Source organism: Diadema antillarum, unplaced genomic scaffold, assembly GCF_040938485.1.
Source record: "Diadema antillarum isolate AM-2024a unplaced genomic scaffold, OU_Dant_1.0 scf00000190, whole genome shotgun sequence".
NCBI lineage: Eukaryota > Metazoa > Echinodermata > Echinoidea > Diadematoida > Diadematidae > Diadema > Diadema antillarum.
Window position 1 is genome coordinate 23,299 of NW_027271079.1, and position 21,036 is coordinate 44,334.

Sequence of the window (21,036 nt, forward strand, 5' to 3'; positions counted from 1 at the left end):
GCCTTCAAGTGTTGACCATTCTAGAAAACCATACCAGCTAACCATGTACCAACACTGCACACTAGTGCTGGTCCGCTAATCCCTGACCAGTAAAAATCAGTGTTGGACCAGTAACTTTTTGGGAGTGGACCAGTAAAAAATGGAAAAGCTGGGTACCTACTGGTCCAACCTGTATGTCGGACCAGCAGAAAAATGGGTTAGTGTGCAGCCCTGCATGGACACATGTTAACCATGGTTGTTTAAATGGCAAGGAGATGAAACACTTGCAGATTATGTCTAGCAGCATCTAATATGGGTCCATATGTTAAGTGACATAGAAAGTTCTGCCATATAGAGTGCAACAATTTGAATGTATGTTTGCTGAAGTTCTGCACACTCTTTGACAAACAGATTTTAGGTCCATATGCAAGTAGTTAGCAGCTTAAACAATAAACATAGACCCACATTTGAAGGTCTGTGTAAGTTTGGCCTTGTGTGTGTTTTAATGTATATGTCAGTGTACTCTTCAGATGTGTCAGTTCTGTAGTGTGCTGAAAGACATCCCTACTGTATGAAGTTAGGGAAGGGCTTTTAGAGAGAATGTGACAACTGTATCACTAGCATGAAAAGACATGAAATTAGGAGACAAATTTAGACCCCAACACGTGAGTCCTCTTTTGGGTATTGTATAAAATCGTTACCAAGCAGTGTTCTGGCTTTATTTGTACCTGAACTTCTCTAATGTATGGATCGATATTTTGATTGCAGAGCAACGAGGAGCGTGAGAGATTGGCAGTGACGAAGCTCCTTGGGAGGATGTTTTCTGACAGAGACTCTGATCTGGCAACTCAGAACAAACCGCTGTGGAGTTGCTTTCTGGGAAGGTAATTTGCGGTCAAGCCTAGCCATGTAACTCTTTTCATAACAATGAGATGTAGGAGGCAGTACATTTACCAAAGCATATACCAGATGTGTCTGTAAAATTGCCCACTGGTTATTTCAAGAATGTTCAGAAATACAATCTTTACATCTGTGCTCATGTGTTTCCTATTTCTTAACCATCGATACCATATCTATGTGGGCTTCCATTATTATTACCTAAAATGAGAGTGAATACAGGCAAGGAAATATGTCAAGCAATAGTTGAAATTTGCTATATGAAGTAAAGTATCCTGCTTTAGTTCCTGATCAATTGTGAGTCATTAGAACAATTCCCATGGATGCGTAGTTGGATATTGTAGTCACTTTTCCTGTCAGTACATAGACACTTGCTGTTTCATTCGTCTCTTCAAATTCTTTTGTGTAATGCTGCTAATCAGTGGATGGTTACTAAGTTTATGCATAATATTTGAATGATTGAATAGGGTTATTTTTCAAAGTATGCTGTTTCACATGCCTACTTTCTCATCCCCAGATTCAGTGACATCAGCATACCCATTCGGATGGAGTGCGTCAAGTTTGTGCCCCAGTTTTTCTCCCACCATCCCTACCTCATCACAGAGGATCTTGAAGGTACAGTATTCCACGTACCCACTTGTGGCCTTTCTGCATGTTTGTTCTCTATTTCATACACTATGCAGCAGAATTGAGGTTCACCACATACAGCATGCAGTCAGTCAAACATTGTCAACCAGGTGCTGATGGTGCCATTTGACAAAAAGCAGCAGATCTCATATGTGCTTGACATGGCTGTGTATTTGCATAGACTGGGTGTAGAATTCACATCAGTTATACACAATATTATGATGTACAGTTTTTCTTCTAGCAGTAGATGTTTTGAAGTGGCACATGAAAAAGCATGGCTTTACGTTCCAACTTTTTGTGTGAAACTTTTTCATCCAAGTTGGTAAACAATTGTTGTGCATTGAGGCAAATGTTTCAAGCCTTACAGAAATTTGATTCTCACATTGCACATTCAAGACTCTGATCTATTATAGTTGCTGCATCTATTCTACACATTATTCTTGTTGAATTTCAGTCGGTTGAGATTATTTAATTGTTGTCTGAAATGAAAGGGCAAAAATCAGAAGCTCAAATCTCACAACAATTTTCTGAGAAAAAGAAATGAAGCACAGGCAGACACCATTATCTTTAATACTGGCTTTATTTGTTTTTGTTTGTTTTCAAACTTGTGCAGACCGCTTGAGAGAACGGGCTCACGACACGGATGAAGGCGTGAGGCAGGAAGTAGTGACTGCCATCGTGACAGCTGCCAAACGTGACATCACAAATGTGAAGGACAGCATGCTGATACTTGTGAAGGAGAGAACTCTGGACAAAAAGGTGAGGGAACAAAGAGGATGCACTGAAAAAAAAGACCTCAAATATTTATCTGTTTAGGTTGAGAGGGATTGGCATTGAACAGAAGAGCTTTGCCACCTTTTTTTTTAAATCAAACTGATTATCTTTGTTGTGTAAAATGTGTTGATTTGAGCCTTATGATTATCTAATTATTTTTGTTTATTTGACTATCTTTGATCATTTTTGATAAACTGATTATTTTACTTTGAAATTTGTGTTTTCATCCTCATCCTTCAGTGGAGGATTCGAAAGGAGGCCGTCCTTGGGCTCGGCCACATCTTCAAGAAATGGTACCACTCTCAGGATCTCGGCACAGCGGAGAAACAGCGTCTGGTATGGATTCGGGACAAGATCCTGCACATGTACTACCAGCCAAACATTGAAGACAGGTAACAGCACCTTGATGTATACACCTCCTCACCAAGCACTGATTACTGTACAGTATTCATCGCATAATCGGGACAGGTTGGGAGTAGCAAACACGGCCCCTTTAAGCGGGTGCCCGCTTTCGCGATGAGCACTCACCATACACTAATGGCATATGACATGTACATGTAGTGCACACACACACACACACACACACACATGCATACTGACGTACTGTACATGTACATGAATACACAACCACACTACCCCTTGGCGCGACCCTCTAGCTCATTCACAACTGAGGAAGATTGTGACGTACACACAGATCACAGCGTATTGAAAGTTGAAACACTCAGAGACAAGGACTTTGGACTTAAGCCCTCAAAGTGTATGACTGAGATTAAACAACATACACAGCCTGAGCTATGTGAGCGAAGCATGTTTTTCATTGGATGTGAGTAGGAATTGCAAGCGAGCACATATGGCTTTGCCTAGGGGAGAAGAATGTTCGCGAAAGCATGTGTTTTGCAATGGCATGGATACTTACACACGGCTCTTTCGTGGCTATGTATGTACGTGTACTGGATAGACATAGGTCAAAACACACCAGTCTGAAGCTTGCTATGTAAGTTCGATGTAAACGCCAACTGATAGGGAATCTTCGAAATACATTGTTGTGGTATTTTGGTAGATTTTTTGGGCAAAATATCAACAAATTCAAAGATCGCTTGAAGAAAAATTGTCCCGTTTATCAGAGGTCCCCGCCCGATTATCCAGTGAAAATAACATGCATTAGAAATGTTTCTGGGAAGCATATGTCATTTAAGCGAGGTTCCCGATTATCAGATGCCCGATTATGCGATGAATACTGTATAAGCTGTTATTTTCGCGGAGAGATATTTTCGCGAATTACGAGGTTGCAGACATTTTCGCGAGATGTTGTTTTCGCGAATTGACACAAACGCTATCTTAAATCCATTGTTACCTTAGTGCATGGCGACATTTTTGCGTGTCGTTAAATTTGTGATCCATCTGTGATTCGCGAAATTCGCGAAAATTAAACCCTCGAGAAAATAACAGCTTATACAGTAGTAATTGTGTAATTTCAGGATAACCCATTTTAACAATCTCGCTGTGCCAGTAGTCATGTTACCAAAGCTCACAATATTTCTTTAGTTTGTATACCTCCTCGTGCAAATTTTTTTAGAAAGATTCAACTGCTACAGCAAGGTCTTTATGGTGGGCTTTGCGGGGAGTTTTTGGAATACTTTAATTTGACTGGGACTTGGCATTTGTGTGGGTTTGTATGTGTGTGTGTGTGGGGGGGGGGGGGGGTGGGGCGTTAATATCACAGTTTTCAAAGCAAGTGTACGTGGCTCTAGTGCAATGAGTGATGACTATTATTCCCATCAACCCTTGCAGGCTGCTTGTAGAACGCATCTTCACCATGACCCTGGTCCCGTACACCATGGATGTGAAGGACAGGATGCAGCGGCTCTACCATCTCTTCGCTGCGGTGGACGAGAACTCCAGCAAGTATGTTTCCGTCTCTTTATTCTCCTGTGGTGCTGCTCACTGCTTTACTCTCTCTGCACTGTCCTGATGCACTCACGTGTCGGGTGTTTGAGAGAATACTTCATGCCTAGTTAATGACATGTGTTCCCCACCCAATGATTCCGGATTGTGTATCTTTGTATGTATACACACCATCTGTGGATTGTCTGTCTGTCTGTCTGTCTGTCTGTCTGTTTGTCTCTCATCATATCTCTTTCTGACTATCTATCTATATATATTTTTTTCCTCCTATCTTTGCATTAGGCCCCCCTTTTCATCAGTCTTTTTTTCACCTTTTTCACTTCAACCTGCATTGATTATCACAATTGTTCATGTGATGTAAATTGTTTTTTTTTTTTTTGGTCTGTTTTTACTTCATGAAAGGGCCATCATCGAGATGATGAAATGCCAGCACTATGTCCGTCAACATGTCCGTGACCTGATGCAGATTTTTGAGATGGAGGATGAGGAAGAGCGCAAGAAGGCCTTCGTGCCCAAAGTTGCAGCAATTACAAGTGAGTAGACTGGTTTGGCCCATTTGGCACAAGCACACAATCATTCACAATCAGGCATTTATTCATATCAACTATTATCTGTCTGGATTTAACTTGATTGTTCTTCTGAAGATTTTTTTGTTGTAATTGTTTTGTTGTGATTTAATGTTTGCAAGATTCAATATAGTAATACTACATTGAATCTTGCAGCATTAAATCACAACAAAACAATAATTGCAACTGATTGACAAATTGCCCTGCATTGTCGTAAATCAGTTGCAATGAAAGCATTTCGATGAAAGAATTTCATGAATTTGAAAAAATAATAATTTTATGCAAATTACATACTGTATGTAATTTGCATAAAATTTTCATTAGAATGTGTTCAATAAGATAGGAAGGTGGAATTCTATTGCTCCTGGATGTGATAAATTTCGGTCTCATGAAATTTCATGGTCAAAATATTCTATAAGAACTGGAGTATGCTGTACCTGTCGTTTTAAACTTTACAAGCATGCATTCTAGCCATGTAGACAAAAAACACTAATTTTAGCTGAGATGTATCAGTGTATATGCATGTTTATCCATAAAAGTGTCCTAAAACTGCTGATTAGTGATATTTGTAACCCCCCTTTTTTTTATGAAGAACTGCTCCCAGAGCCAGGGAAGGCTCAGGAGCACCTAAGGCGCATGATTGACGACTTCATGGCTGACAAGAGGATCAGGGGTCACATGCAGCAGGTCATCAGTCCAACTGCTTCCTGTCGCAGGGCCATACAGGGTGTGGTATGTGTCACACTTTAGTTTGTTTCTCCTTTGGTGCTGTTGAACTCATTTTCTATGTCCTTGTCCTCTGAAATCTCTTTAATGAGCAGCACATGATCCTTTTTTAGGCAGAGATAATCAGGGTTCCTGGAGTGAAAAAGTCATGGAATTTTGGAAATGTTTTTCCTAGCCTGGAAAAATCATAGAAAGTGCAGAATTATAAATATATCACAGAAAAGTCGTGGAAATTGATAATTTGTATATTTTTTGCCTGTCAGTGATCTTCTTTTTATAGCAATAGTATTTTCTTTTTAAAGAAAACATTTCATCAAATAAAATCACACCAACTCGTCTACCACCAACAGTGTCGGTGTGGTATACAAGCTGACACTTAAAATGGACACTATTAATCTAGTAGTAAGTCCCATTTATTCAAAACAACCACCCATGTAGGTTTTTGTGAAGTTCCTGTCCAAGAAAATTGTCCTGAATTTCTATAATTTTTCATGGAAAAATCATAGAATTTACAATGTAGTTTTGTGGAAGGTGCAGAAATGCTGGACAATGTCAACAATTTTTTTTTTTTGTGTATGTGCTTGATGAGGCTGTCACAGTGTGCTGCCACACAATTGCTTTACAACCAGAAATCTAAGGTCTATGGATGTTTTGCTTGAGTGGAAGACATACAGCTGTGTTGTGTCTTTGGGTATATTTTCCACTAGTCGTATACCGAGAATTTGTTTGTTCTATGTAGGTTACAAAGAATATAATGGTGGATCTGCCTTTGTGATCAGCCATATGCCATAGGGTGTGAGTGAAGTGATTGGACTTTGAATAATCATGTAATCAGCTAAATTTCACAGGTCAGCAGCGTCTTGTTATTATACCATGAGAACACACTGGTGGGTGAGATCCAAAGTAGACCAAGGTTACATCGTGTATGCCAGTATGTGTTGTACCAAATAGTTATTCTATTAATTTTTATTTCATCTAAGTTCCCTTGTTTGTTTTCATTCAATTCCCGTGCATCGGAGATCTCTGTTTAATTATTTCTGAGAGAAATCTTGTCTACAGATTGGCCATGTCAGTGAGGCAAGTGAAAAATTTACTATCGCACTGCCAAAATAGGTAAAGATTTCATTTCATGCTGCTTTTATACCTGTGTCCACACACATGCACACACATAGGGTGAGGTGATGAAGAAATTTGGCAATCCCAAGAACCCAAGCCCCATGTACGAGACCATGAAAACCCTGATGGAGCGCATCGCACCCCTCCTCATCGACTCCGCGGCCATCGAGGAGGTCGTCAAGCTGGTGGCGGCCCAGGCCAATGGCACAGCAGACGAGGTGGAAGGCCTCACGGAGCGGAGACTGGAAGAGAGAGGACTCAAACTCCTGCAGGTACAAAGAGCTCTGCCTCTTCCTTTGATGTACCATTTCATACAATCCTTGTAATCGATGCAATGAATGCAATCCTCTTTTATATTCTGGCTGTTTTCAAGAGTTTGTGTTATGATTGTTACTGATGATATCTCTCAGTATTAAGATATGCAAATCTGGATTACCATCTAAGTTTCATAAGTATCTTTCAGTATATAAAATTTCACACATTTCTCATCCAGTGATTAGCTGAAATATTAAAACAGTAAAATGCTTTGTTTCGCTTATGTGATCCCTATGAATTTATAATATCAGAAGTAAGAAAGTGGCAGGCATCAGTATCTAGAGCACATGAAATGAAATGAATACAAAGAGAGAAATGCACAAAATATTCTATATCTAAAGAAAATGCATTGTGGAGCCAATTAAGGGGGCATTCCAGGCAATTTTCATAATTTCACATCATGTAGTACATAAGCTACATGTATAAACTTGTGGAATTTATTTTGGTCCTTGAGCAGAGAAACCAATGCTCTGAAAAATCTTAAACAAATTACACTGATCAATGTTGATGACATAGGAGCCTCACAAGTTTCAGAAATGTAGCAGTGTTATTCCATTACAATACCGCTTGATTAAGAAGTTTACCTGTGTAGAATCTATGCATGCCTTCTTCTTTTGTTCTGCTTCCTTGAGCCCCAACTCATGCATTCTTATGGTGAGGCTGCCATGTCATCCTTGTTCATTGCAATTTGCTATAAATTTTGAAAACATTCTTATTCCTCATCCCAATCACTATAAATTCTGAAACTCTGTACTCAGGGTAACTAATTTTTAGTTGTTCAAATGTAAAAGTCTGAAAATCATCTGGAGGTCTCCTTTAAGCATGATAAAATAATTATTGACAAATCCTGTTATTACCAATTTGCCATAAGGTTTAATGATTTGTATATGTGTTAGTTTTCAGATGGCAGCAGATGACCTATGTGGCAGTCATGCTGTAACATTAATATTCCATGTATTTGCTTGTGATCTCTGACTGAATTGTGTGCACTCACCATCCCCCCCCCCCCACCCCACCCCAGATCCTGGCCCTTGTCTACCCACGGGGGTTCAGCACCAAGGAGTCTTACGAAAAGCTGAGCCACCTCCTGCAGATCGGGGAGGACAACGTGGCAGACGTGGCCCTCCAGGTTCTCACCCAGACCGGTCTCGGGTTGCAGGCTGACTTCCCTGAGATTGCAGAGTGAGAGCAAACACCACTTCCATCTCTGTTTGCAGATTTCCTGTCTATTCCTGTGACTGCCCCTTCCTTTATTCCTTCACATCCCATTTCATACCACTCTCATTCAAATTTTTCCTCAGTTCTCTATTTCCCACATGTGTATTACTCTATCTTTCTTGTCTTTTCTCTTTGCTAGTATCTCTGTTAATTTCTGTGAGGTTGAAAATATCATGCAAGCAATCATCTAGTACAGTCCCTTCTTCCTATTCTTTCTTCTTTTCCTCCAATGATCAGTTCTCTTATTTCTGTCATAAAATCTAACTGACAAAGGTACAAGTGGTCATGGATCTGATTCTATGGTGTGTGTGTGTTTTTCATGCTACCAATGTACCATTTCTTTAAACATGTCAACCTCACCTGAACATTGAAATGAAATAGAGAACGTTAGAGAATAGATTAATGACCTTTCAAGAATGGCATTATTCATCAGTCATGCATGCTTTTCTTGTGAGTTTAGAAGAGTGTAAGAGCCAGTAACTCATGAAGGCCAGTTGGCTTCTCATGTTATCTTTGTCATCCTTATTAGAACATTCTACAAAAGATATGACTTTATCATTGGCAAAATGTACAGTGTAATAACATAGCAACATATTTCTCTTCTGATTAACCTTGAGTTTATGAAGAAGAAATTCACTAATCACTTTTAAATGGGCAAAGCCTTCCTCCATGAGAACATTCTGTGACTTATATGATACTATTGTAATCATGAGATTATGATGATTGTTTGTGAAGTCTTGAAATAATAATATTTGATTAAAAAATGAATAAACTTGAATAATTTCACTTAAGCCAGTCATATGAGTAATTAAAGAAATACTACTTGTAGGTTACAGTGGAATAAGGCAGATTAGGTAAACCCTTGTCAGATCAGGTAGTAAATGCAGCCTTCAAATCAAGATATTGGCATGTGAAAGAGTTATTCATCTTGGTTATAATCAGCTGTAAGCTCAATTCAGCTGAAGTTGCCTTCAATGTTGTATATGGCAGTGATCCTTGTTTTCCCCAGGGGCCTAATAAAGACGCTGGTCAACCTGGCCAAGAATGGGACACCAGTACAAGCAAAGCGAGCCATCCGATGCCTGGAAGTGGCAGCCACCATTAAAAAGACAATATTCCAAGATCTCTTTCAGGTATACCAGGCTATCCAATGGCTTTTGCTCAAAATGACCTTTGTCTAACAGACTCTATGGTCACTCATATTGTCATATATGTTCACGGAATTGATATGTCCACCTTCTACAACAATGCTTCATTTGGTTTAGTGTCATATCTGTATTGAATTTTGTCATTGTTTCAGCTGTTGCGAGTAAAGAGCATTCCACTTACTTGTCAAGATAGCCTGTTATGTTATTGAGCAGTTGTAAAGGTGACTTTCTCCACCTAAGTATGGAGTTCAAACAAAGCTTTTGGGATGGACATTATCGTTATCCAGAGTGTGGGCTGTAGATTTTTTTTGTTAATTATAAAGGTTATAACTGGCAGGGTAGAAAACATCCAGAAAATTTCCACCTGAAAGATTTAGAATGCCATTGAGGAAGGATATATTCATCTTGGGACTCATCTCTCCCAAATAGTGTACACCCAATAGTGCATACCCAAGTTGATATCACACTGTTTCCCTATTACCAAAAAAACAAACAAACAAACAAAGAAACAAACAAACAAAACAGGACATCCCAAAAAATAAAATCCCAGAAAAACTTGGCAGACGTCAACCGCTCAGTTTTTTAAAATTGCACAAAATATATAAATCTATTCTGTGGTATAAATGTCATGCAAGATTTTGTTTCAGTAATATCGGTGCAGTAGATATCCTATTTCATCAATTTCTTGAGAGGACCCAGTACTCATTCTATCCTTATTTTCCTTCCTTTGCAGAGCGTGTGCAAGAACATCAGCTTGGAGCACGAAAGCCATCTGACGGCCCTGACAACCCTAGGCCAGCTAGCTCGACTGGCACCCAGCCAGTTTGCCCAGCCTATGAAGGTCATTGTGGCTAACACTGTGGTCAAGGGCATACTGATGCAGGACCAAACCGAGACCACGCCCACCAAGGGCATTTGGTGCCATGACAACATGGTGACAGAGGAGACACAAGCTAAGGTAGCCTGGAGCTTTCAGCAATTACAAAATGATGACTGAGTGCTCATTGATACGTGTGTGTGTCCATGATGTGATTCCCTGTATAAGCTCCGAGTAAGAGCTGCGACGAGGGATTATTGCCGCAAGAGTGTGAATTTTTCAATTTGCCCCAATGTATTTCCTTCCTGTCCAACTTGAAATTTAGAACAAGGAATGAGTTGATCATATGAATATGTTATTGTCACACAGTCAAGATGAGCTTTCTGTGCTGTTGACAGTGTGTGTCTCACTCCCCTCCCCCAAATGGCTGGGCTGGATTTCATCGCTTGCCTGGCCAAATATTCACAATTAACTGTCATTCATGGACTGTGGCCTAATATGCTGGTGCATTTGTTTTGTTTTTTTGTTTTTTTGATGACCTAGATCCGTTGTATCAAGCTGCTGGTCCACTGGCTGGAAGGTCTGAAGAGCAACCAGAACGGCTCGGCCACCTCGACCATCCGCCTTCTTACCACCATGATCAAGAATGAGGGCGACCTCATGGAGAGGAAGAAAATCAGGTGAAGAATGGCTCCAGGTTTTGCCATCCATTGAAAATACTTAAGCTGCGTTTACACCATGTTTCCAGTGGCCATGGCAGCCCCATTTGAGCGGAACGTAGTGCGCCTTGGGCAGATGAGACATTCTCCTGTTTTCCCGCCTTTGCATTCTAGTCTTGTTTGTTCCAGTCCTCGCCTTGGTGAACAAATAGCTATCAGACGCTATTCTCACAGTGTCTGGTCAGGCAAGACTATCACTATTTTCTGTGGCATCCCACTGCAGACTGCTCCAAGTTTTGTTCAGCCTATTAGTGCTGTCGTGCTTCATTGTGTTCACTTCGTTTTATCACGCCATACAAGATTCCTCATTATCATCGTGATTGCGACAGTTTAAAGCTCTGGCACGACATCCACGACAATCACCGCCTGTCATGTTTGCCTATCCCATCTCTCCGCATCGTTTCACGTCCATCCCGTTTTGTCCACGATGTCCTGAAACCAACCTGCTGTGGTTGCAGGAAACATTGTGTAAATGCAGCATTAGCCACTCCGGAGAAATTGTCAGTTTAAAAGCAAATGAATATGGAATCCACAGTCATTGTATGATGTCAATGTTTTCTGCCTTTTCAGTTTGGAATACTGAATAAGCTGTTATTTTTATGATAGTCTAATTTTCATGAATTTTGCAAATCACTATGGACCACGAATTTAACAAGTGAAAATGTCGCCATGTGCTAGGGTAATGGTACACTTACAATAGCCTCATTGTCAACTCGCAGAAACAACATCTTGTGAAAATGTCCATGATCTCCTCATTCACAAAAATATCAGTAGCAGAAACGACAGCGATACAGTATCCAATTTAAGTTGACTTTTGAAGACTTATTTGTTCACTTATCTAGTTTTTCATTTGACCCTGTACTTACACATTCACGTACATCACTCATGTACTTTCTTACCTACCAACTTTTGTACCTACCTGGGAGCTCCCATGTCTCTCTGAAATAGAAAAAAGAAATTTAGATACATTCATTTGAGAGGCATGCAATGCACAAATATCTCCCTAAAATATCCCAGAGAAAGCTTTCTAAAATCTTTATGTATGATTGTTGGAAGTCTTGCTACTTACCAAACTACTCACTTTTTCACTTACCCACTCTGCAGTTGTTTGTTAAAGTATAATTGGATTACAAAATATATCATTAAAAAAGGTGAACATTGTACAGAGGCCAAACATAAATTACATCATACAGTCAATACAAGATGTATAAGAACTGTAAACTTTCCTCTGATACGATAATTCAAGGGTGCAATATTCTTCTTACAGCAAGGCCAGTATGTCCCGCTTGAGACTAGCTGCCGGCTGTGCGCTGCTGAAGCTTGCTCAGGTCAGCACTTATGTGGAGCTCATCACACTGGAACAGTTTCAGACCCTGGCTCTCCTCATAAACGTAAGTCAGATGTGATGGGCAGCAGCTTCCAAGAAATAGACTGTGTCTTTAATGTATAACAAATCATGGATTTTTCTTTTCCTACAGCCTAGTAGAGGAAGCATTTCATTTACCTATACTCTCCCATTATGTTCCTTTGGCAGGAATTCACTTAGTTGATGTAGGGTAGGTCGAGTCTCCAGCAAGCTTTGTGGTTGTTCAGGGCAACTTTTGTGAAGAAAGCATGCATAGAATTTAAATAGATTACCAAAATGGTCTATTCCCTAGTTTGCTTTGAAAATCTCTTAATGAGGTAATGTTGTGAGTTCATGAGTATTAGGTTTTACTAGTGTTGTTCAGACCATATAGTAATTTTTCAGTGAAGAGAATTGCATACATAGGAAATGAAGATGGATTTATGAAGTGTAATAAACAATGAACATATGCAATTAGCTAGATATCCCATTGCTGGCAGAGAATTGCATGCATGCATTAATGTAGATCTGGAATTGCCATACTATGTCTGTCTCTTTGCCATCATATTCATATTCCAATAGGATGAGTGCTACCAGGTGCGTGAGCAGTTTGCCATCAAGCTGAACCGGGGGTTGATCTCACTTCGCCTACCCCTCATGTACATGAGCATCTTCTCCCTCTGTGCCAAAGACCCCGTCCAGGACAGCAAGACCAGGGCCTCCCAGTACATCATCCGTAACATAGCAACACGACGGGAGTACCTCAAGAGCCACACACTCACCTCCAGTAGGTCAAGCTTTTAATATCTTTATAGTAGTCTCTGAACAATGTCCCATGATCAATTTTCTTGTATGTTTTTACACTGAGATGTTGTTCCTTGAGCAATTGTTCAAGAGAGTGTAGTAGTCTGCAGCTTTGTTCACCTTCTATCTCATTGTTATTACTACAAATGGAATTGATTTTACTTTTCGTATTTTCTTTTTGTACTAGAGAACAATATTTTGGAACAGAGGACTATCTGAATCCCTCAAATGCACATGTCTATTAAATTAGAGATCACATCCTCCCCCCCAACACATCCTCCCCCCCCCCAAACACACACATGCACACACACACACCTGATACAACCAAGACATGTTTCCATTGATTGATTTAAAAAATAGTAATAACTCCAATCTTTGTGTGCACTAAATATGTCACATTTGAATGGGTTCCTAAGCTCTCCTTCCCTATATTGACATCCTTTTGGGTTCTCCTTGTAATAAATAACTATTGATGTTTGTTCCCATAAAATTGACAATCACAAATTGTTTCAGAAATGTTCAGAGGATTAATATGAAATGTCTTTGAATGGTGTGCTGGTATTTGAAAGAGTGAAAAAGAGAAATGAAGAAATGAGATAAAAAGATATGAATAGATATATCTGTAGATAAATATATGTTTATATGTTTTCTCCCTTTAAAGCCCAAATGCTGTCTGTCCTGCCCGAGTATGTCATTCCATTCACCATCCATCTCTTGACCCATGACCCTGACTTTATGACGCTCAAGGACTCCGAAGCTCTGTCTGACATCAAAGAGTAAGTTTGGGCAAACAAACGATGTCGCTAAAGCGCTCTGTTGCTGTCTTGATTACCAGGAGTTTGCTTTTAATGATCCTGTTGCCGTCAGTTTAATTGAATTCTCTCGAACGGTTTGTGATCGTACAAATTGTCATTCAACTTCAATAGAACACCAGTTTTGCGTTCCACATTCTGTTAGTTTTGTTGTGTGCCCTTTTATTTTGAGAAAAGCCTGTTCCATTCCCAGTGTGAACTCAGCTTAGTAAATGTAATAGAATTCGCTGCCTTTGTTGTGATCACCGAAGCTATTAATTGGATCTCATCATACCATATTCATCATTACATGTATATCTCTTGAGGACCCTTTTTCGGTTGTAACATCAGGTGGACTGAATTAAGAGGGGGCTTTGTTACGATGGTACAGGTCAGGTACAAATCTGACATCACAGCTCATTCACATTAGAACTTTTTTTCAAGAAGCTTCTGCTTTGTCAAAGTAGTGATTTATATCTGCAACATACATTGCAGTTTTACCAAGTGCTTGCTCTGTCCCTGTGTATGCTCACTCCCACACATGTAAGCTTATGTTTGCATTGAGTGTTCCACAGCGTACGTAATGTTGCTGTAAGGTGATGATATGAGATATTTATTTGGTTAATCTCACACTGTAAATATTCTCCTCATCAGGTGCATTTGGTTCATGCTGGAGCCACTGATTGACAAAGGCAGAGAACTGTAGCTTCATGCGCAAACTCCTGGAGACCATCAAACAGATGAAAGATGCACAGTGCATAGAAGACAGAAGCAGAAATAGGGTGAGTTTTCTCCATCCTTCACCCAGTCTTAGTCATCCATGTTACTATTGTTTCAAAGATTTGGAAGAAAGTATTTTTCATTTCAATTTCAGTTTATTTTCTTATTTCTTATGAAAATAGTGCAGAAAAAATGTGAATATACAATACCAAAATTATAAAGCATAAATTAGGTGAAACTTCACCAGAATGTACAACAGTCTGTCTCAATATAAACACGAAGGTCAGGTTACAGTAGTGTTGGCCTATGCGCACAGTAGGAGAAATATGACGGGGCCTACGTCGCCTTCCTGTCTCATCTCTCAAGTGCTGTGTATTTCCAAAAATTTTTTTTAATCAAGTCATATTAGTTGTTACAGATCACATGGTGCAACTTTTCCAGCACTACAAAAAGATTAATGAGCATCATACATGAACAAGCAGAGATAATATTGGCCAATCATTGCATACTATGCTATCCCTCAGTCATCAGTAGTGTGTAACAATGGTAGATCCCAGGGAAGATCTTATTCAGGAGCACAGTGGTTGCTATCGGGAATCAGGACTGCTTACAGTATCCCCCAAATGTTTGTTGTCTCCTTTTGTCCAAAAGAAAATGTATGCCCTGTGCGACATGACGCTGAGCCTGCTGCAGAGCAAGGCCCCTTTCCTTATCGTCAAGGAGCACCCGGGAGACATTCTCCTCCCCAAAAAGCTCTTCTACAAGCCCCGCAAGAACATCCACAACACTGACAACTACCTGCCCAAGCGCTTCCAGGAGCAGCTGAGCCAAGAGGACAAGGTGAGGCGGGTGTGTGGGTGGTGTTTGGACTCCTCAATGTCCACAGAATTTTATCGTGTGTATGTTAGATTTCCCATTCTGTGTCAAAGTTGCTGTGGTAGACATAGATTCAGAGTTGCATTTGAACCCCTTGACCAGATTTGTGAATGTCAGTTGATGCTTGAAAGTGGATTTGAATAGTACCTGGCATGGGACATCAACAAATCATATGTAATTTGAAAATAAATTTACAAACATCATTTGATTCTCATAATGTAGTATCCTATAATTTTGAGACCTGAATAAATATGCATGTCACATCAGGGACATTAAGGAAAGAACTAACAGCTGTTTTTTTTTTTATTATTATGTTTATTTTCAGTGATAGTTTATCAGCGTGTTATGAAGTTGTACGTAAATTACTGGCAATGTCCTCATCAAGTCAAGCAGTGTCGGACTTTCCTTGTCCCTCACTGTGTCTGCTGACATTGGGTCTGGTTTAAATGCATATTTACAGCACAGACAGTGCATCAGAAGACTGAACGCCCCTATGTCAGAATGCGTGTAATTAGCACACTTCCTTAACATTGCAGAAAAATGGGGAGAAAGCGGCCGAGTCACCGCAGAAGCCCAAGGGCAAGAAGGGCGTAATCAAGCGAGAACCTGGCGTGACGGCGGGCGGGGATGCCAACTCCACTGCCAACAATGGAGACGAGAACAGCAGCCCGATCGGGAAAGGGAAGAGAAAACGAATGGCTGCCAAGACAGATGCACCACCGCAGGAGCAATCACCTAACAAGAGAGCTAAGAAGGCAAGGTGGGTACTACAGTCCTTGTTTTTATTGTAACGTTAAAGCAAATGTTCCCTGTACATTAAGTTGCCATGAATTGAAATAACAGAAAATCGCACAACAGAATCTTATAAAGAAGCATAATACCACATACATGAACTCATACCAGATGTAATAACATGACAGTTACTTAATGACTTCATAAAAGAGATTCTGTAGTCTGTTAATTGTGGCTCCAGATTTATATATCTTATTTTCAGACTTTACCAACATAGACTTTTCATTAGACCGTGGACTTAGACTTGCCGTAGACTTTTTCATTTGTTCCGTAATAACATTCCATGGGTAAAGCACTGAGGGCGTGGTATGATAATGATTTCTCCCATGACATTGTTTTACTAGCCATTGCTTCAATAGCTGCATTATGCAACTCATTTTTACGAGCAGCAAGACTGCTGATGGGAAGAAGGACCATCCCCTGACAGAGAAGGTGAATGAGGGCAACAAGCCTACCACAGGCAGGGGGTCAAGGTCACAGTCTAATCAGATTAAAGCCAGGTCAAAGGTCACCCGTGGTCGCTCCAGCCAGTCTTCCAGCCAGCAGTCGTCATCCTCCTCGGATAACGCATCTCAGTCCAGCTCACCTGCGAAGAGTCCGCTGAAGCGCACCGTGGGCAGGAGAGGAGAGTCGGGTACATCAAGCAGCAGCAGTAACCAGGACTCGCAGTCGCCAGCTCCGAAGAAGGCCAGGAAAATAGCTGCTGTCAGCCCCAAGAAAAATGGGGCTTCCAGCAGTGCAGGTAGAGGCAGGGGAGCATCCAGCGCTCAGAACTCAAAACAAACTTCAGGTGTCGCTACTCCAGAGAACAAAGCAGCTGGAAAGAGGTTTGTTTGATTTTTTATATACAACCCTTTTTTTTTTTTTGCTGTAATAGGGTTCTTTATTTGACATATATGCAATGTCACTTCTGTAAATCAGGCAAAATTATGTGGTTGGTCATTTGCTTTGGTGAAAATGGACACTGATGATTTTTGTTGCTGGCAAGGTGACGGGTGGGGAGGGGGGATGCGTTGCTCGATTGCCGATTTGTTTAGATGTCTGACTGAATGCATCTTCAGGAGTTCATGACATACTGTTTTCTGATTGATTTTGTGTGTGTATGCCGGTTTATGTCAAAATGTATATGTTATTTTTAACCCATATATTTGACTATTTGTTTTGTTTTTGTGTGTGTGCACATGTGCATGTGTGCTGTTTCAACAATGGAACACAGATCATCATCAGTGTCTGTGGAAGGTGAACAAAAGAGGCCCCGAGGTCGACCAAGGCTCACATCACCAGCTGCTGTGAAGGCCACGCCCTCCCCAAAGTCTGGGGGATTGAAAGCCAAGTCAGGAACACCCGCTGCGAGGGGGAAGCAGCCACAGAAGTCCACACCAAAGATGATGTCACCCTCCAGGTCCCCCCAAAAGAAAGGCACGCCTGGCCGACCCAGACTAAATGCTGCCAGTAAGAAACCTGCCAAGACAGGAGCCAGCACGGCATCAGCCAAAAAGTCCCCGGCAAAGTCGGCTAAATTGGCAAAGTCGCCAAAGAAGACTGCAGCCCAATCACCAACTAAGTCCAAACCACGTCTTTCAGGCCCTGCCAGACCCAGAGGGCGCCCTCCTCTAGCTTCTCCAGCAAGATCGACATCTTCTTCAACCTCGTCCTCAAAATCCAGGTCACCAGCGAAGAAGACAACAGCGACAAAGCAAAACGCCAAGAAGATATTTGCAGTTAAAGGGTCACCGATCCGGAAATTTGCTACCAAGGGCTCATCTAAAGCGATATCTCCTGCAAAGTGAGTCTTTCCTTTGGTTATGAATAATCATCTTTTTAACCTTGAATTCTGCCAATGAAAACAAAGTCATATAGAAACATGCTTCTCAACCTTTTTGCCTTGAGGCCCACTTTGGCTCCTATAGATATTTTTGAGGCCCAGGTAGATCGAATACAAATCTTTTCATTTTATTCTTTTGGCCAACATTGTGGACCACCCGGGAGAGCTTCGCAGCCCACCAGTTGAGAAGCATGGATTCAGAAGACAAGTTTCCACTTGTGTTCATAAATCAATATTGACTGTAATCATGCTGTGATTTTCATGAGAGATTGCAACTTAATATTTGTATTAGTTAAACATAAAAATACTTGCATCAAAGTTGAATTTAAGGCCTCTGTACAAATATTCGTCTTTAATGAAATTTGTTCTGATAATTTTTTCTTTCTCAAATCATTAGAATCTTTTTGACCAATGGTCTGATAGTCTACATTCCTAGTTATATCATCTATGTGAATCCACATTATTATGTTCACCATTAAACCCTCTGGAGTGAGTAACAAGGGTGCAAGTTTTGTTGGTCACAGCAAACGGGGCTTATCTTAAGGGGCAAACAGTTGCTGCCACACATTCTCATTTCATTCAAGTCAAGTAAGTGTCGTGAATTCAGAGTAATCTCCCCGAGATGCCATCTTCCATCATCCACACACCAGATCAAAAGGGAAGACCCAGTCCCCAACCAAGAGCTCTGTCAAGAGGAACCTGTCGGCCTCCTCTGCGTCCCCCCGCAAGCTGGTCAATGGAAAAATGTCTCCACAGAAATCACCCGCCAGGAAGTTGATCCAGACTAAGCTGAAGACCAATGTGTTCGTATTTGCCTCCTTGGTTTGGTTTCTATTACTGTATATGTCATATATTTCTTGGGGTTTTTAATTTCGCAAGTTTTGTTTGTGAACAACATGCAAAAGTATTAAATCTGGTCCTGATATGAAAGCAATGTGCACATGTACATTTCTCTGTTCATTACTCCACAATCGCAAATTTAACCACTTGTGAAATTGTCAAGAAGTCCTGATACACACACACACAAAAAAAAAAGAATGACTCGCTAAATATAAGAAATATCCTGTTGTAATCAGAGCAAAAGAACATGTGCAAATTTGGAAGTTCAATTCCAGGAAACCATAGCTTCATAGAAATGTGTTTGATATCAGTGCCCTTTATGATGTACCACCAGCAGACTAGAAAGAGGGAATGTCTTGGTTTGATGTTTGAGGTTTCTGTAACTTTCATACGGTAAACTCCTCTTCTCTTCACAGAAAGACAAACGTAAGGCAGACCGCCGCAAAGAAACTGGTCAAGACGGCCCAGAAATCACCAGTCAAGTCAAAACTGAATGTGAGTGTAATGCTTTGATTGAAGCAAGTCCTCGCTGAGGCCTGTATGATTGCAAGACTTCAGCTAGAGATTTGTTTGTTTGTTTTTCTATATATCCCTACTTTGTCATTTCTCATTTGTTTGTGATGTACTCAAGCTTGAGTGTAGGCCACCATGACAAGGTACATGAATCAAGATCAGATATTTTATAAAGTTGTATCTGTGACCTCTGCACAGTAGATACATTAACCTTCACGAGCCAAAAGAGGATTCTATTCTGTTGACATACAGACCTTATTCAGGGTTGGTTTTGTTACCAACTAGATTTGAAACATGTTACATAACATATAGAGAGATAAGGAGGAAGGACAGCTGTGCTTCAAAGAGTGAGCTCATGTCCATATGTGATTAAAAAATGGAATAAGTTGTAATCGACTGGTATTTTTCCAACTCCTCTGTTATATAGAGGAAATAAAGTTACAGCAACTTTGCCCTTGTAGGTGTGTGTACATTTATTATTAGTGAAAAATGCTGGTGTGTTAATGGGCATTTCTGCATTGTAAAAGATATTCAAACTGTGAACATGTACACTACTCTGAGAGGTAGGTCCTTCGCAATCTCTCAGATGATTTCTGTTTCCAAATGTCTCTCTTTCACTGTGGATGGCAGTTTATATACCAATTTATAATTTCATAATTGTTACTGCAGGTTGTGCATGTCAAGGGCCTCTCTCAGGGGTCATATTTGATATTTAATGTCTCATGTGCAATCGTACGATTTTCTCTTTTTCTTTCATTGCAGATCAGCCGAAAGAGTGGCAGACGGCGGTAACAACAACATAACAAGAAATTCCTGTAGTATTGTGAAAGGGCTCATCTGACCTTCTTCATCTGTACATAATGAGTCATTCTAATTTCTGGAACTTGTAAATGTTTTAACTCTTTTATCAACAACGTATAGATTGAGCTGGATCAATTCCCTTGCAAGTGTTTGTCTCGTCAGTAATATTTGAATGTATGTGTATGCATTTTGCAGTATTATTTTAGTATTTTTCAATGCAGTTTGTTCAGGATTCTTTATTTCAAATTGTGAGAATATTTTACCATTCTATTTTTCTGTCTGTCTGTCTGTCTGTCTGTCTGTTTCTCTCTCCATTTCTCATTAGGTGTGAATGGCACTAGTCTATGGCTTTAGAATAATGTTGGACAATCAGAGAAAGTGGGCATTTATCACTTCTTGTGGAAATGACACTCTTATCATGTTGTTTCTCTAAATACTTTTGGCAAAGACTACTAGAGCGGGACTGTACTTTAAAGATGATGTGGTATTGGAATGCTGTCAGTGACATAATTAGCAGCTGATCAGTGGACAATTGAGCTGAATTGGAATGAAAAAAAAAACAAACACACAAACAAATTAATACACAGAAAATCATAGGAAAGTTATCACTATGTAAATTCAACTAAATTTTCTAACATGGCATTCATCAAGCATCAGGTTATAGTCACTGGTGGAGGACGGAACTCCTTGTTGTTAGCTTAATAAAAGATCAAATGTGACTTGTCTATACTTTGTATGAAGAAATTTATTTTGTGTGCCGGGGGGTGGGGATGGGGAAGGGTCACTGACATGTCTCAGGCACAGAAATCTGGAAACTTTTCTGTTATAGAAAGCAGTGGTGTTTTCTAGTACCATGTAGGCTACTCCATGGCCATATGACCAAGACTACTACTTTGTGATACCTTTGTAATGCCCCTTGTAA

General features: G+C 40.3%; 1 protein-coding gene across 1 annotated transcript in view; it reads left to right on the forward strand.

The window, feature by feature from the left end:
• LOC139723427 (sister chromatid cohesion protein PDS5 homolog A-like) overlaps positions 1-20,772 on the forward strand; it is a 33,185-nt gene extending 12,413 nt beyond the window's left edge. The window contains 24 exon segments of the mRNA XM_071634672.1: positions 748-863; positions 1,394-1,491; positions 2,117-2,262; positions 2,518-2,669; positions 4,069-4,182; positions 4,585-4,715; positions 5,341-5,480; positions 6,647-6,862; positions 7,927-8,087; positions 9,133-9,256; positions 10,005-10,229; positions 10,632-10,768; positions 12,075-12,198; positions 12,735-12,939; positions 13,618-13,732; positions 14,402-14,435; positions 14,437-14,529; positions 15,119-15,307; positions 15,880-16,103; positions 16,525-16,962; positions 17,352-17,921; positions 18,611-18,763; positions 19,217-19,295; positions 20,076-20,772. Of these exon segments, the coding sequence (XP_071490773.1) occupies positions 748-863; positions 1,394-1,491; positions 2,117-2,262; positions 2,518-2,669; positions 4,069-4,182; positions 4,585-4,715; positions 5,341-5,480; positions 6,647-6,862; positions 7,927-8,087; positions 9,133-9,256; positions 10,005-10,229; positions 10,632-10,768; positions 12,075-12,198; positions 12,735-12,939; positions 13,618-13,732; positions 14,402-14,435; positions 14,437-14,529; positions 15,119-15,307; positions 15,880-16,103; positions 16,525-16,962; positions 17,352-17,921; positions 18,611-18,763; positions 19,217-19,295; positions 20,076-20,105 (4,014 nt within the window). The 3' untranslated portion in view covers positions 20,106-20,772.
• The last annotated feature ends 264 nt before the right edge of the window (positions 20,773-21,036 follow it).